This window comes from Papio anubis, chromosome 13 (assembly GCF_008728515.1).
Source record: "Papio anubis isolate 15944 chromosome 13, Panubis1.0, whole genome shotgun sequence".
NCBI lineage: Eukaryota > Metazoa > Chordata > Mammalia > Primates > Cercopithecidae > Papio > Papio anubis.
In genome coordinates, this window is record NC_044988.1 from 48,208,667 (window position 1) to 48,226,794 (window position 18,128).

Here is an 18,128-nt window from a genome sequence, read left to right on the forward strand (position 1 = left end):
AGCTTTCAGAATAAATAAGCACACACAAATCCCAAATAGGCTAAATAAAACAAAACTACATTTAGATATATCCTAATGAACCTGCGTAATACAAAAGAAGAATATTTTCTTTTTTTCTCTTTTTTTTTTTTTTTTTTTTTGAGACAAGTTCTTGCTTTGTCACCCAGGCTGAGTGCAGTAGCACAATCATGACTCACTACAGCCTCGATTAACTGGGCTCAAGTGATCCTCCCACTTCAGCCTCCCAAGTAACTGGGGCCACAGGTGCGTGACACCATGCCCAGCTAATTTTTTGTGTTTTTTCTGTAGAGACAGTGTCTCACTATATTGCCCAGGTTGGTCTCCTAGGCTCAAGCAATCCTCCTGCCTCAGCCTCCCAAAGTGCTGGGATTACAGGCGTGAGCCACCACGCCCAGCCAAAGAAAAATCTTAAAAGCAACCAGAAATCAAAAATTAACTAACTATAAATGGGCCGAGCCCAGTGACTCATGCCTGTAATCCCAGCGCTTTGGGAGGCCAAGGTGGGAGGATCACCTAAGGTCAGGAGTTCGAGACCAGCCTGGCCAACATGGTGAAACCCCGTCTCTACTAAAAATACAAAAGTCAGCTGGGCATGGTGGCACATGCCTGTAATCCCAGTTACTTGGAAGCCTGAGCTAGGGGAAGAGCTTGAACCCAGGAGGGAGAGGTTGCAATGAGTGGAGATCATGCCATTGCACTCCAGCCTGGGCAACAACAGTGAAACTCCCTCTCCAAAAAAAAAAAAAGAAAAGAAAAATTAACTAACTACAAATGGGCCAGGTACGATGACTCACGCCTATAATCTCAGCACTTTGGGAGGCCAAGGCATGCAGATCACTTGAGGTCAGTGGCTCAACATGGTGAAACCCCGTCTCTACTAAAAATACAAAAATTAGCTGGATGTGATGGCACATGCCAGGAATCCCAGCTACACGGGAAGCTTAGGCAGGAGAATTGCTTGAACCTGGGAGGCAGAGGTTGCAGTGAGCTGAGATCATGCCACTACACTCGAGCCTGGGTAATAAAGACTGTCTCAAAAAAAAAAAAAAAAAAATTAACTACAAATGAATGACAATTAGACCAACAGCAAATAGCCTCAAAAACAACAGAAAACAATGAGATCATATCATCGAAGTCTGAAAGAGAAATAAGTGCCAATCAATCTAGAATTCTATATCCAACTAAACTATCATTCAAAAATTAGTGAAAATGAAGACATTTTCACAAAAAGACTGAGAATTTTACTATTCAGAGTTCAAGAACTAAGCATATACTTTGACATACACTTCTCAAAAGGAGAACAAAAGAATAGATCAAAAATGTCACCAATCATGTTGCTCAATTTAAACACAGTAATTGTTAAAAACAATTTTTATCAATGTCATTAAAAAAAGACAGGCATTATTCTAGAATAAAAGTTACTAAGAATAAAACAATCACATGTAATGAACTAACCCTCTCTGGATCCTGGTTTGAAAAGTACAAACATTAGCCGGGCGTGGTGGCTCACACCTGTAATCCCAACACTTTGGGAGGCCGAGGCGGGCGGATCATGAGGTCAGGAAATCGAGACCATCCTGGCTAACACGGTGAAACCCCGTCTCTACTAAAAATACAAAAAATTAGCTGGGCGAGGTGGCGGGCGCCTGTAGTCCCAGCTACTCGGAGGCTGAGGCAGGAGAATGGCGTGAACCCAGGAGGCGGAGCTTGCAGTGAGCAAAGATGGTGCCACTGCACTCCAGCCTGGGCGACAAAGCAAGACTCTGTCTCAAAAAAAAAAAAAAAAAACCAAAAGTACAAACATTAACAAAGAATCTTTTGGAAGATAATTTTTAAAATTTCATTTATAAACTTTAAAAAAGAGGAAGAACAATATTACATATTATTTATAGGTCTATACATAGGTAACAAATTTATTTTATAAACATACATCAGACTAAAGATTAGATTCAGAATAGTGATTACCTCTATGAAATCAGTAAGGAAGGTGAAGAAAGGTGGATATCTAAGGATTAACTATATATGTACATTTTAAAAAACCTAAAGTGAATATTGCAAACCTTTGCCAAAAAGGTGTTTAATAAACAAGTATTTATAATATTATTCTCTGTACTTTTCAATATGCTGAAATATAATTTTAAAAAACATTTTTAAAGTAAATTAAGTAAGATGCAATATGTAAGGTACAGGAAGGCAGAAATGGTTGTTTTACCACAAAAAATATAATGTTTAAGTAGCCCAGCTCAGATCAAGGTTCTATACTAGGAGGAAAAAAAAGGGGGGACTCCCCAGAGTACCACTTCCAACTGGACTTCCTAAATGGACACATTTTCCCTCAGTATAAAGGCAAGTAGAGAAACCTCCAAATGGACATGAGAATTTCATAGATTCGAAGGGGTAAACTAACCCTGGTGAGAGTGCAAAAGCCCTTTCCCAACTGAAATGAAAACACAACACAATGCCAAGAGCTCTGTTGACTAGTGGATTTGAAAAAAAAAAAAAGAGAGAGAGAGAAATAATTCAAAAATAAAAAATAAAAATAAAAGAGTTAAAAACAAAGCCAAGAGCTATCAAAAGAATTCTACCATAATTAAGGACTGTCCACAGCCACCATGGAACCAGAATGCTCTATCGGAAGCTCCTCTTCATTTATCAAACCATGCAGCCTTTTATTTTTTTTAAGAGACAGGGTCTCATGCTCACTTCAGCTGCACATATATTAAAATTGGAACAATACAGAGATTAACATGGCCCCTGAGAATGGATAACACTAATTTTTAATTTTAAAAAAAATTTTAATTTAAAATTTAAGAAAAAGGGCCAGGTGCGGTGGCTCACACCTGTAATCCCAGCACTTTGGGAGTCTAGGCAGGCAGATTGCCTGAGCTCAGGAGTTTGAGACCAGCCTGGGCAAAACGGTGAAACCTGATCTCTACTAAAATACAAAAAATTAGCTGGGCGTGGCGGCGTGTGCCTGTAATCCCAGCTACTGGGGAGGCTGAGGCAGGAGAATTGCTTGAACCCGGGAGGCGAAGGTTGCAGTGAGCCGAGATCACACCACGGCACTCCAACCTGGACGACAGAGTGAGATTCTGTCTCAAAAAAAACAAAAAAACTTAAGAAAAAGAGAAAGAGAGAGAGAGGGTCTTACTCTGTTGTCCAGGCTAGAGCATTGTGCAGTGGAGCAGTAATAGCTCATTGTGCCTTGAACTTCTGGGCTCAAATGATCCTCCTACCTCAGCCTCCTAAATAGCTAGGACTACAGACACACACCACCATGCCTGGCTAATTTTTCATTTTTTGTAGAGACTGGGTCTCACTATGTTGTCCAGGCTGGTCTCGAACTCCTGGGCTTAAGCAATCTTCCACCCTCAGCTTCCCAAAGTGCTGGGATTATAGGTGTGAGCCACTATGCACAACCCCATGCAGACTTTTCCATGTCTTCTCTCATGGTTGCACCTAAACTGAGCCTTGCTCTCTGGTCTATAATCTTTCCCAACCAGTGTCCTCCCCAAATACACCTGACTCTCAAACCATTTACCTATCCCAGTGATTGAGTCCTGTGCTAACTGCTGTCATGACCTTTCGCCTGAGTGAACTACAGCCTACAACTATTACCTGCTCCAATTTGGCTGTATAGTTTGTTTTTTATTCATTCATTCCTTATCTATCCTCTATTTACTGAACCTAATTGTCTTGTACACATGTGCTAATTAACACAGGTTAATTATTGTACTATTCTTTCATGTTAAAAAAAAATTGTGAGCTTCCACAAAAAACCTGTACAGAATGTTTATAGAAGCATTACTCATAATAGCCAAAAGGTGAAAACAACCCAAATGTCCATCAACAGACGAATGGATAAACAAAATGTGGTAGAGGCATACAATGGCATATATTCATAAAAAAGGAATGCAATACTGACTGATACATGCTACAACTTAGATGAACTTTGAAAACGCTATGCTAAGTGAAAGAAGCCAGTCACAAAAGTCTATATATGATATGATTCCATCCATATGAAAATCCAGAACAGGGAAACCTGGAGACAGAAAATATCTTCGTAATTGCTTTGAACTGGAGAAGTGAAGGGGGATTGGAGGTTAATAGCTAAAGGGTATGAGGTTTCTTTTTCAGGTGATGAAAATGTTTACAATTGTGATGATGGTTGCACATATTTGTGAATTTAGCAAAAACCAAGAAATCATACATTTTCAATGAGTGAACTGTATGATATATGAATTATAACTCAACCAATCTGATTTTTAAAAATTGAAGGCTGATACATGCTACAAGATGTAAAAAACTTGGCCGGGCGTGGTGGCTCAAGCCTGTAATCCCAGCACTTTGGGAGGCCGAGACGGGCGGATCACAAGGTCAGGAGATCGAGACCATCCTGGCTAACACGGGGAAACCCCGTCTCTACTGAAAAATACAAAAAACTAGCTGGGCGAGGTGGTGGGCGCCTGTAGTCCCAGCTACTTGGGAGGCTGAGGCAGGAGAATGGCATAAACCCGGGAGGCGGAGCTTGCAGTGAGCTGAGATCCGGCCACTGCACTCCAGCCTGGGCCGCAGAGCGGGACTCCGACAAAAAAAAAAAAAAAAAAAAAAAAAAGATGTAAAAAACTTGAAAATACTGTACATGTGGTACCTCACACCTATAATCCCAGCATTTCGGGAGGCCAAGGAAGGAGAATTGCTTAGAATCAGTTCAAGAAAACATTGTGCAAAGTTAAAAACAATGCAAGTGAAAGAAGCCAGAAACAAAAGGCCTCATATTATATGACTTTATTTATATGAAATATCCAGAACAGGCAAATCCATAGAGATAAAAAGTACATTAATGGGCTGGGCACAGTGGCTCACACCTATAATCCCAGCACTTTGGGAGGCCAAGACGGGCGGATCATTTGAGGTCAAGAGCTGAAGACCAGCCCGACCAACATGGTAAAACCCCGTCTCTACCAAAAATAAAAATAAAAAAAAATTAGCCAGGTGTGGTGGCACATACCTGTGATACCAGCTACTCAGGATGCTAAGGCAAGAGCATTAATTGCTTGAACCCAAGATGGAGGTTGCAGTGAGCTGAGATTGCACCACTGCATTCCAGCCTGGGCAACAGAGCAAGACTCCATCTCAGAAAAAAAAAAAAAACAAGTACATTACTGGCTGCCAGGGACTAGCGGGGAAAATGGAAGTGACTGGTTAATGGGTTAGAGGGTTTTTTTGAGATGATGAAAATATTCTGGCTGCTGGGGCTCAGTGGCTCACACCTGTAATCCCAGCACTTTGGGAGGCCGAGACAGGTCAATCATTTGAGCCCAGGAGTTCAAGACCAGCCTGGGCAATACAGTGAAATCCCATTTCTACAAAAAAAAAATTACAAAAATTAGCCAGGTGTGGTGGCGCACACCTCCAGTCCCAGCTATGTGAGAGGCTGAGGTGGGAGGATCACTTGAGCCTGAGGTAGTCAAGGCTACAGTGAGCTGAGATTGTGCCACTGCACTCCAGCTTGGGCAACAGAGTGAGACCCTGTCTCAAAAAAAATCAAAGAAAAAGTTCAGAAACTAGATAGTGATGATGACTGCACAACACTGTAAATGTACTAAATGCCACTGAGCTGTATACTTTGCAATAACTGAAACTGTGAATCTTAGGTTACATGCATTTCACCACAATAAAAAAAAATGGAGGAAAAAGACAAGAAATATAAAGAACTATTATAATAATGAAAAAGAATGACAGAAAGGAGGTTTCAAAGAGAAAAACAAATAAATAACCAACCTGGAAGTGAAGCAGGATACTGACAAAGAATACTCTTTGCATATACTTCTTCTGAGGCAGGATCAAATGAAAGGGGAGACATTGGTGGTAAAAGATCTACAGACTTAAAACAGAAAATTCACAATTTTGAAGTAAACATATTTGCTAACTACTACAATAACAATGCTGAGTTAATCTATGAATAGATTATTTTCTCCCTAAGAAAGACAGAATTACCAAGCATGTCTCAGATAACTATTTTTATTTGTTTATTTTTCTTAAAGACAGGGTCTCACTCCCTCGTCCAAGCTAAAGTGCAATGACATTATCATAGCTCACTGCAGCCTCAAACTCCTGGGCTTAGGCAGTCCTCCCACCTCAGCCTCTTGAGTAGCTAAGCCTACAAGGACATACCACAACACCCAGTTCTGGGGGTTTTTTTTAGTAGAGAAGGGGTCTCACTATGTTGTCCAGGCTGGTCTCCAATTCTTGGCCTCAAATGATCCTCCTGCCTCAGCCTCCCAAAACAATGGGATGACATGTGTGAGCCACCACGCCCGGCCCTATAACTATTTTTAAAGCAAAGTACAACATTAGGAGCAAGGGGGATTACTTAGTCCTTGAATTTCTCAAACATCACAGTACTTCACATCAAGAGGAGTCTTGCTTTCTGGCTGGGCACAGTGGCTCACGCCTATAATCCCAGCACTTTAGGAGGCAGAGGTGGGTGGATCACCTGAAGTCAGGTATTCAAGACCAGCCTGACCAACATGGTGAAACTCCATCTCTACTGAAAATAAAAAAATTAGCTGAGCATGGTGGCAGGCACTTTTAGCCCCAGCTACTTGGGAGGCTGAGGCAGTAGAACCACTTGAACCTGGGAGGCAGAGGTTGCAGTGAGCTGAGATCGTGCCACTGCACTCCAGCCTCGGCAACAGAGCAAGACTCCGTCTCAAAAAATAATAATAATAATAATTGTTTTCCTTTTAATACAATCCTTCAAATCTAAAAATATTAACTGTAAATGACAACAGCAACTTATGGATATTATATTATATATATATTTAGAAAAATTACAGAAACCATAACATAGAAACTTTAGACTCAAATGCAAAGATGACATACATACAACATTTCTAGGTCATTCATAACACAATAAATTCACAAATTGCCATTTATTAAACTATTCTCCAAAAGGCAAATTGGCTGAGTGCAGTGGCTCACACCTGTAATCCCAGTACTTTGGGGAGGCCGAGGCAGGAAGATCACTTGAGTCTAGGAGTTTGAGACCAGCCTTGGCAAAGCAGGGAGACCCTATCTATAAAATTAAAGAAAAACTTAGCCAGGCTTGGTGGTGCACACCTGTAGTCCCAGCTACTCAGAAGGCTGAGGTGGGAGGATTGCTTGAACCCGGAAGTTCAAGGTTACAACAAGCTATGATCATGCCACTGTAGTCCAGCCAGCTATGATCGTGCCACTGTAGTCCAGCCAGCTATGATCGTGCCACTGTAGTCCAGCCAGCTATGATCGTGCCACTGTACTCCAGCCAGCTATGATTGTGCCACTGTAGTCCAGCCAGCTATGATCATGCCACTCTACTCCAGCCTGGGCAACAGAGCAAGACACTGTCTCAAAAAAAAAAAAGTGGGGCGGGGAGAACAGGGGCAAGTCAACATTACTTACTGGAGTCCAACCTTTAATTAGACTGAAAGGAGACAAACCAAGAAATTCTTTCCACTTTTTATGCCATTCTCCTTGCTTTTCAACAACAGATTGTCTTATAGTTGTGAGATCATCTTTTATTCTATACCTATAACAGCATAAAAAAACTTTATTCAAAATATGAAGATACAAAAAAAGCACTGAGTCAAATTTAAGAAAATAACAATAGTTGTAGAGAAGTGGAAGGAAATGGAACTGAAAGTTCAATCAATATACCACATAAAAATTAAACTTCTCAGGCCGGGCGCGGTGGCTCAAGCCTGTAATCCCAGCACTTTGGGAGGCCGAGACGGGCGGATCACGAGGTCAGGAGTTCGAGACCATCCTGGCTAACACGGTGAAACCCCGTCTCTACTAAAAAATACGAAAAACTAGCCGGGCGAGGTGGCAGGCGCCTGTAGTCCCGGCTACTCGGGAGGCTGAGGCAGGAGAATGGCGTAAAAACCCGGGAGGCAGAGCTTGCAGTGAGCTGAGATCCGGCCACTGCACTCTAGCCTGGGCGACACAGCGAGACTCCGTCTCAAAAAAAAAAAAAAAAAAATTAAACTTCTCACAGGTGAATATTCAGAACCTAAAATACCTTTCTCTTTTTATGACCATAAAGAAGGCAGGGAGCAGTGTCTCATGCCTGTAATCCCAGCACTTTGGGAGGCCAAGGCAGGCGGATCACCTGAGGCCAGGAGTTCAAGATCAGCCCGGCCAATGTGGTGAAACCTCGTCTCTACGAAAAACACAAAAATCAGCCACACAGGCTGGGCGCGGTGGCTCACGCCTGTAATCCCAGCACTTTGGGAGGCCGAGGCAGGTGGATCACGAGGTCAGGAGATCGAGACCATCCTGGCTAGCATGGTGAAACCCTGTCTCTATAAAAATACAAAAAACTAGCAGGGTGTGGTGGCGGGTGCCTGTAGTCCCAGCTACTTGGGAGGCTGAGGCAGGAGAATGGCATGAACCCGGGAGGTGGAGCTTTCAGTGAGCCGAGATCACGCCACTGCACTCCAGCCTGGGCAACAGAGCGAGACTCCGTCTCAAAAAAACAAAAAACAAAAACAAAAAAAAATCAGCCACGCGTAGGAGTGGGTGCCTGTAATTCCAGCTACTAAGGAGGCTGAGGCAGGAGAATCACTTGAACCCAGGAGGCAGAGGTTGCAGTGAGCCAAGATCATGCCGTTGCACTCCATGCACTCCAGCCTGGGAGACAAGAGTAAAACTCTGTCTCAAAAATAAAATATAAATAAAAAAATAAATAAATAGTTTTTTAAAAAGTTTAAAAAAAAAAAAATCAGAAAGAGGCCGCATACGGTGCCTCACACCTGTAATCCCAGAACTCTGGGAGGCCGAGGCGGGTGGATCACGTGAGGTCAGGAGTTTGAGACCAGCCTGACTAACATGGTGAAACCCTATCTCTACTGAAAAACAATAATAATAATAATAATAATAATAATAATACAAAATTGGCCGGACGCGGAGGCGCGCCCCTGTAATCCCAGCTACTCAGCAAGCTGAAGCAGGAGAATCACTTGAAATCAGGAGGCAGAGGTTGCAGTAAGCCGAAATCGTGCTATTGCACTCTAGCCTAGGCAAAAAGAGGGAAATGCCGTCTCAAAAGAAAAAAAAAAAAAAAAGCAATAATATATCTATTACTCTATTTTATTTATTCTTTTTTTTTTTTTTTTTTGAGATGGAGTCTCACTCTCTCACGCAGGCTGGAGTGCAGTGGCGCAATGTCAGCTCACTGCAACCTCCGCCTCTCAGGTTCAAGTGATTCTCCTGTCTCAGCCTCCTAAGTAGCTGGATTACAGGCAAATGCCTGGCTAATTTTTGTCTTTTTGGTAGAGACAAGGTTTCCCTATGTTGGCCAGAATGGTCTTGAACTTCTGACCTGAGGTGATCCACCTACCTCAAGCCTCCCAAAGTACTGGGATTACAAGTGTGAGCCACCACACCCAGCTACTCCATTTATTTTTAAAATAGAATTTCTTCCTTGCTCTAAACTTGAGTAGGACTTTCACTCCCACTCTCTGTCCATTCCTATAAGCGTACCATACTTTCTATTCTTTCTGCTCAAGTAAAAAACTGTGCAAGTGGCTGAGGCAGGCCAATCACCTAAGGTCAGGAGTTCGAGACCAGCCTGGCCAACATGGTGAAACCCCATCCCTACTACAAATACAAAAATTAGCCAGGCGTGATGGCACGTGCCTCTATTCTCAGCTACTCCGGAGGCTAAGGCAGGAGAATCGTGTGAACCCGGGAGATGGAGGTTGCAGTCAGGGGAGATCATGCCATTGCACTCCAGCCTGGGCAACAGAGCAAGACTCTGTCTCAAAAAAAGAGGCCGAGCTTGGTGGCTCACACCTATAGTCCCAGAACTTTGGAAGGCCGAGGCGGGTGGATCACCTGAGGTCAGGAGTTCGATACCAGCCTGACCAACATGGAGAAAACCCATCTCTACTAAAAATACAAAATTAGTAAGGTGTGGCGGCACATGCCTGTAATCCTAGCTACTCGAGAGGCTAAGTCAGGAGAATCACTTGAACCCAGGAGGCAGGGGTTGCAGTGAGCCAAGATCGCACCATTGCACTCTAGCCTGGGCAACAAGGGCGAAACTCCATCTCAAAAAAAAAAACCTTTTCTAAGGCCCAGTTTTATAATTAGACCCAACAAAAGGAAAACTACAGAAAAGCTAAAATTATTTCATAAAAAAATTATCATTCAGGGCAAATCATTTATCCCACTAATTTTCCTTTCCCTTTCTGCTTCACATGTATCTCCAAGAGTTGATTATGTAAGGTTTTTGAGTACTAGAATTCTCATACTTGTTTGCCAAAGCTGAAGAGCTATTAAAGTTATACGAGTTTTGTTAAGAAAACCACCCTACTCCTCCCACAGTAAAATAACAGATCTTTTTAGAGTACCTCATATGCTTCAGATCTGATAATCTTTCCTTCTGAAATTTGGTCTCTTTTTCAAGGTAGTGAAGGTCTACCGTCAATCTTGCCTCATCAGCCTGACAACGTTCATATTTCATCACTTTCAAGACTTCATTTAATAACTGAATAACTGTTAAGAGGTTCAGTTTTCCAGCCTCATAAACATTTCCTATGTGCAACTAAGGAATCAGGAGGAGAAAAAAATTGGTGAACTATAGGTTATTATAATAATAAACTATTACATAAAAATACTTATGTTTTTTATCATTAAAGTTTATCTGAAAGAAAAGAGAAAGGCCAGATGTGGTGGCTCACGCCTGTAATCCCAGTACTTTGGGAGGCCGAGGGGGGTGGATCACCTGAGGTCTGGAGTTCAAGACCAGCCTGACCAACATGGAGAAACCCCACCGACTAAAAATACAAAATTAGCTGGGCGTGGTGGCACATGCCTGTAATCCTGGCTACTTGGGAGGCTGAGGCAGGACAATCGCTTGAACCCAGAAGGCGGAGATTGCAGTGAGCCAAGATCAAGCCACTGCCCTCCAGCCTAGGCAATAAGAGCAAAACTCTGCCTCAAAAAAAAGAAAGAAATTCTGAAAGCAGAAGAACACTGCAAGAAAATATACAATTACATCACAGGAGTTTTCTCAAAAGCTTCCTTAATATCAAATGCTTACCTGAAACATTTGTTTCTCAATCTTGTCAAGTAAGAGCCTTGGAATATTAATAGCAACATCAGTTCCATCTAAAGCATAATATTGGTTAACAAGACTAAGGACCGAACTAACAACTTCTCTCTCTTTTTCCAAAAACATGAGCGTTTCATTCACTGAAGCCCACAAAGACCGAACCTTTGGAAACAAAAACAAAATATTAAAGTTCACACATAATCCGTATATATATTTTTTAAATGTAAATATATGTTCACTCTTAGTAACAAATTTCCTAGAATGATTTCTAGTAAGAAAATTAAATAATTATACTTTAATAGTTTAAAACTCCCTTTGGATATTATTTCCAAAGGAAATTTTTGAAAAATGTATCAGGAGAATCTAGCTCACTATAATTTTCAAACAAATCTAAGAATTTTTTTGTTTTTAGAGATGGGGTCTTACTATGTTGCCCAGACCAGACTCAAATTCCTGGGCTCAAGCAATCTTCCCACATCAGCCTCCCAAGTAGCTGGGACTAAAGGCACACACCACTGCACCCAGCTCCAAATCTAAGAAATCTTATGCAAGATACAGTTAGCCTTTTCTATATGCTGACATGTAATCAATCTACCAAAGATCATTTGGGGAGAAATAATTTTTAAAATTTCTCAAGAGAAGCCGGGCGCGGTGGCTCACACCTGTAATCCCAGCACTTTGGGAGGCCGAAGTGGGCAGATCACAAGGTCAGGAGATCGAGACCATCCTGGCTAACACAGTGAAACCCCGTCTCTACTAAAAATACAAAAAATTAGCCGGGCGTGGTGGCGGGAGCCTGTAGTCCCAGCTACTCGGGAGGCTGAGGCAGGAGAATGGCGTGAACCTGGGAGGCTGAGGGTGCAGTGAGCAGAGATCGCGCCACTGCACTCCAGCCTGGGGGACAGAGTAAAACTCCATCTCAGTAAAAAAAATAAAAATTTTTTTCAAGAGAAAAAAACTACTACATCTCAATTTTAAGTCATTCAGTTTGAGGAAGTTAAAGTGTGAGAAATTATGCCTCATTAAAAACAAAAAATCTTAGGCATATACTAATCTATATTCATTAAAATTGATATACAAGAATATTTAGGCAGGCACAGTGGCGCATACCTGTAATCCCAGTTACCCAGAAGACTGAGGTAAGAGGATCCCTTAAGCCCAGGATCCTTGCAAAAAAAAAAAAAAAAAAAGAATACTCATAGAATGTCTATTTGTAATAATCAAAAAGTAGAAACAATCCAAAGGTCCATCTACAGTAAAAAGGGTACACTGGTGCTATGTCCATAAAATAGAACACTAAGCAGCAATGAGAATAAACACACTATGATTACACACAATAGCATGGATAAATACCATAAACAATGCTGAGCCAAAGTCAGACACAAAAGAATATATTCTATATACTCGCATTTATATGAAGCTCAAAAACAGGCAAAACTAATCTTTAGTGTAACACGTGAGGGCAGTGTTTCCCCGTGGGGGGAAACAGTGTAAACTAAACAGGTTCAAGGAGGATTCTAGGGTGCTGGTAACATTCTATTCCTTAAACGATATTGGTTACACGGACATGTTCACTTTGTGAAAATTTGTCAAGCTATATACTTATGAGTTACACATTTCTTGTATATACGTTATGCTTTAACAGAATTTACAAAAGAGGGAGGGAGGTGGAGAAATATAATTATACACATGTTCTTCCTGTATGATAAAAATACAGTATTAAATATCTCTAATTAGTTCACTTTTTTTTTTCCTGTTTTTTTTTTTTTTTTTTTGAAACAGGGTCTCATTCTGTCACCCAGGCTGGAGTGCAGTGGCACAATCTTGGCTCACTGCAACCTTTGCCTCCCAGGTTCAAGTGATTCTCGTGCCTCAGCCACCCAAGTAGCTGGGACTACAGGAGAATACCACCATACCAGGCTACTTTTTTTATTTTGGTAGAGACAGGGTTTCACCATATTGGCCAAGCTGGCCTTGAACTCCTGGCCTCAAGTGATCCGTTGTCCATCTTGGCCTCCCAAAGTGCTCGCAGGTGTGAGCCACTGTGCCCCCACCTCTTTTTTTTTTTTTTTTTTAAGACGGGTCTCGCTTTGTTGCCCAAGCTGGAGTCCATTGACACAACAAGAGCACACTACAGCCTTGAGCTCCTGGGCTCAAACAATCCTCCTGCCTCAGCCTCCTGAGTAGGTGAAACTATAGGTGTGTGCCACCCTAATCTCTGACATGTTGCATGGCAAGGTAAAGCTGTTCCCAAAGGAACACTCATTGGCTAGCAGTCTAGAGGTCTCACAGGATGGCATTTCCTTGATGAATCTGTAATTATCTAGGATCTGGTTCTCAGATTTTCCAAGTCTAGATTTTTATCTTGTCAAGGGCTCAAAGTCGACTGTACTCAGAGAAAACAAATATGAACCAAACTCAGAAGAGAGTGCTGTGAAAACTTTAATAGGTTCTGCAAATTATTTTAATTATATAATTTGCAATAAGAGATTCACTAAATGGGAAATTCCATGAAGGAAGTGACTTTGCCTTGCCTGTTCTCCTCATTGTTTTGGCCCTAATATCTACAAGATACCTAGCACATATCAGATATCAATAAGCATTCACTGAATAAAAATATTTCCTTAAGAGGGCGCTCACCTTTACAAGTGACAATGTGCCTTGGAAGCCAAATTTATACCCACAGCAGCTTGGCGTGGCAATCACAGAATCACAATAAAGAGCTTGAGAGAGATTTTATCCAAAAAAAAAAAAAGAAAACCTAAGAAAATACTTAACTCACATCAAAGTCAAACTCTGGAGGTCTCAGATCATTTTCATTTGTCAGAATCCTCCCTCCTGCCAAACCAGCCTCATTTTGATTCCTCTTTTTCCTTTCATACTTAACATCTTCCTGCAGTTAACCCATTTTACTTAGATAAATTAATACCACTGACAAGTATAACCTTGTAACTGACAAGGTTATACTACAATCAAGCAGAGCTTTTTGTACTGGGGTGGAGAATTTTTAATTAATCATATCTAAAAACCCTTTTGAATATAATTAAGCTTATGAATTATAAGTTCATTTTTCCATTATATTCAAGTGTTTTAAAGGCACTCCATTAATATCTTTATACATACGACCTATGAGTTTAAAAAAAGAAAAAAGTAATAGTACTATAAAAAGAAATGGGACCGGGCACAGTGGCTCACGTCTGTAATCCCAGCACTTTGGGAGACCAAGGCAGGCGGATCACCTGAGGTCAGGAATTTAAGACCAGCTTGGCCACCATGGTGAAATCCTGTCTCTACAAAAATATAACAATTAGCTGCACATATTGGCATGCACCTGTAATCTCACCCACTAGGGAGGCTAAGGTAGGAGAATCGCTTGAACCCAGGAGGCGGAGGTTGCAGTGAGCCCGAGACCATGCCACTGCACTCCAGCCTGGAAGAGTGAGACTCCATTTCAGAAAGGGGAGTGGAAGGGGAAGGGGAAGGGAGGCTGGGCGTGGTGGCTCATGCCTGTAATCCCAGCACTTTGGGAGGTCAAGGCGTGCAGATCATCTGAGCTCAGGAGTTCAAGACCAGCCTGGCCAACGTGGTGAAACTCTGTCTCTACTAAAAATACAAAATTAGTTAGGCGTGGTAGCGCATGCTTGTAATCTCAGCTATTCAGGAGGCTGTGGCAAGAATATCACTTGAACTCAGGAGTCGGAAGTTGTAGTGAGCCAAAATCACGCTACTATACTCCAGCCCGGGCAACAGAGCGAGACTCCATCTCCAAAAAAAAAAAAAAAAAAAAAAAGGCCGGGCGCGGTGGCTCAAGCCTGTAATCCCAGCACTTTGGGAGGCCGAGGCGGGTGGATCACGAGGTCAGGAGATCGAGACCATCCTGGCTAACATGGTGAAACCCCGTCTCTACTAAAAATACAAAAAACTAGCCGGGTGTGGTGGCGGACGCCTGTAGTCCCAGCTACTCGGAGGCTGAGGCGGGAGAATGGCGTGAACCCGGGAGGCGGAGCTTGCAGTGAGCCGAGATCGCGCCACTGCACTCCAGCCTGGGCGACACAGCGAGACTCCGTCTCAAAAAAAAAAAAAAAAAAAATTGTGCTAAATAGACTATAAGAGTCCCACCAACTGAGCAAACACTGCATATCACAGAATTTTAAAAGATTAAATTTCTCCTTTTATAAGTTGTCTCACCTTTTGAATTTTTTCTTCTATATTATTGTGGTCATCATAGGGTTCCATTCTAATAAAAATTAAATAATCTAGTTAGTCACATGAAAAATCACATGGTAATTTAATATCCAAAGAGCTAATCAGTCTGCAAACCCACCCACCAACAACCACCCCAACAAAAAATAAAATTTAATCTGAAAGCGATAATAATTTATTAGAAGAACTGGACTAGCAGTCATAACTATGCTCTAATCCTATCATCATCTGGCTATTGATATATTATTTTAATTAATGTTTGTGGGAATCTGTTTTCTCACCTGTAAAATGCAAAAGCTAAACTAGTATCTAAGGCAACTTCTAGCTCTAAAAGTCACTTACTTCTTTATTTGGTTTTCCAGTCCTATACATTCAGATCTCAAGTTTCGTACCTGCTTAACTGATAATCTGCAAGAAAACATACAAAATGACACCTATAATACCATTACAATTAATTAGTATAGCCCACTTCTCTATTTTCCCTTTGCATATCCTTGCTCAAGGCCTCTGGGTACAGCCACCAGCAAGCTAAAGGACTCTAAACTCTCTTTATCACACAAGTGATTCAACATACAGGCTCCTACTGAGATGGACCTAGGACTCGTAGGTTAGTATATCCTCTCTGATTAGAATGATGGAGGTTAGTAAGACGACTCTGCTCTTATCCTTATCTCACATACCCAGGGGATAAATTTAAATGTTATCTAATACAGTCAGGCAACATTTCAGTTAATTTCAAAGGATTCTATAGCTTTAGTAAAATACAACAAAGCATTCTACAAAGTTATCCTACTGTAATTGTCTACAGTTGCAAAAAAGAAATTAGGCCAGGTGTGGTGGCTCACACCTGTAATGCCTATATTTTGGGAGGCTGAGTCAGGAAAGTGGCTTCAGGCCAGGAGTTTGAGACCAGCCTGGCTACAAAGCAAGGCCCTGTCTCTACAAAAAAATTTTAAAATTAGCTGGGTGTGGTAGCACATGCCTGTACTCCCAGACATGGCAGGAAGATCACTTGAGCCCCTGAACCTAAATATAAAATAGCATTAAGTGGTTTTAAAAAATGATGACTACCTACCTGAAAGAATATCTACTTAACGAAATACCCACTAATCGGACTAATGGACATTAAAAGTAATATACTGGCATGGTGCAGTGGCTCACGCCTATAATCCCAGCACTTTGGGAGGCTGAGGTGGGTGGATCACCTGAGGTCAGGAGTTCGAGACCAGCCTGGCCAACATGGCAAAACCCCTTCTCTACTAAAAACTACAAAAATTAGCTAGGCATGGTGGCATGCGCCTGTAATCCCAGCTACTTGGGAGGTTGAGGCAGGAAAATTGCTTGAACCCGGGAGGGGGAGGTTGGAGTGAGCCAAGATTGTGACACTGTACTCCAGCCTGGGCAACAGAGCGAGACTCTATCTCAAAAAAAAAAAAAAAAAACATGGTAATACACTATGGCAATATGGAAAAATTTACAGAATGAAATATCAAGACAAAAAAGTATATGAAATAAACACTACAATTACAACTTTAAAATATATTTCCATATTTACAAAGCACATAAGAAAAGTGAACTTTTTCGGCCAGGCGCGGTGGCTCAAGCCTGTAATCCCAGCACTTTGGGGGGCCAAGACGGGCGGATCACGAGGTCAGGAGATCGAGACCATCCTGGCTAACATGGTGAAACCCCGTCTCTACTAAAAAATACAAAAAACTAGCCGGGCGAGGTGGCAGGCGCCTGTAGTCCCAGCTACTCGGGAGGCTGAGGCAGGAGAATGGCGTAAACCCGGGAGGCGGAGCTTGCAGTGAGCTGTGATCCGGCCACTGCACTCCAGCCTGGGTGACAGAGCAAGACTCTGTCTCAAAAAAGAAACAAAACAAAACAAATAGTATCTCATTTAAACTTCAAAACAACTCTAAGAGGCTGGGCGTGATGGCTCATGTCTGTAATCCCCAGCACTTTGGAAGGCCAAGGCAGGCGGATCACCGGAGGCCCAGAGTTCAAGACCAGCCTGGCCAACACGGTGAAACCCTGTCTCTACTAAAAAAATACAAAAAAACTAGCTGGGCGAGTGGCGGGTGCCTGTAATCCCAGCTACTCGGGAGGCTGAGGCAGGAGAATGGCGTAAACCCGGGAGGCGGAGCTTGCAGTGAGCTGTGATCCGGCCACTGCACTCCAGCCTGAGCGACAGAGCGAGACTCCGTCTCAAAAAAAAAAAAAAAGAAAGAAAAGAAAACTTAACTTTTTAAACTAAAGTGGGACGGGCACAGTGGCTCACACCTGCAATCCCAGCACTTTGGGAGACCAAGGCAGGTGGACCACTTGAGGTCAGGAGTTCAAGACCAGCACGGTCAACATGGCAAAACCCCATCGCTACTATAAATACAAAAAAGAAAATGAGCCAGGCGTGGTGGTAGGCGCCTGTAATCTCAGCTACTCGGGAGCCTGAGGCAGGAGAATCGTTTGAACCCAGGAGGTGGAGGTTGCAGTGAGCCAGGATTCCACTACTGCACTCAAGCCTGGGCAACAGAGCGAGACTCCATCCCAAAATAAATAAATAAATCAATAAATACAGTGATCTTTTCTTTTTCTCTAAACTTACATTTATAGTATGCCTAAAGTTTTAAAATATTTTATGCAGAAGTTATCTGACTATAGCCACAGTGGCTCATGCCTGTAATCCTGACACTTTGGGAGGCTGAGACAGGCAGACTGCATGAGCTCAGAAGTTCGAGATCAGCCTGGGCAACATGGTGAAACCCCGTTACTATTAAAAACACAAAAATTAGCTGGGAAT

At 42.2% G+C, this 18,128-nt stretch overlaps 1 protein-coding gene and 1 pseudogene across 3 annotated transcripts in view; one reads left to right on the top strand and one right to left on the bottom strand.

Annotated features, from left to right (window-relative positions):
* The window catches only part of HAUS6 (HAUS augmin like complex subunit 6), a 51,556-nt gene that overhangs the window by 18,483 nt on the left and 14,945 nt on the right, over positions 1-18,128 (bottom strand). For all 3 annotated transcript variants that reach the window (XM_021927487.2, XM_009188705.4, XM_021927488.2), the window contains exons 6-11: positions 15,671-15,736; positions 15,314-15,362; positions 11,114-11,287; positions 10,422-10,615; positions 7,468-7,594; positions 5,806-5,908 (exon numbers count right to left, since the gene is read on the bottom strand). In XM_021927487.2, the coding sequence (XP_021783179.2) occupies positions 5,806-5,908; positions 7,468-7,594; positions 10,422-10,615; positions 11,114-11,287; positions 15,314-15,362; positions 15,671-15,736 (713 nt within the window). The remainder of the gene's footprint in view (positions 1-5,805; positions 5,909-7,467; positions 7,595-10,421; positions 10,616-11,113; positions 11,288-15,313; positions 15,363-15,670; positions 15,737-18,128) is intronic.
* On the top strand, positions 2,719-2,818 carry LOC116270131 (annotated as a pseudogene).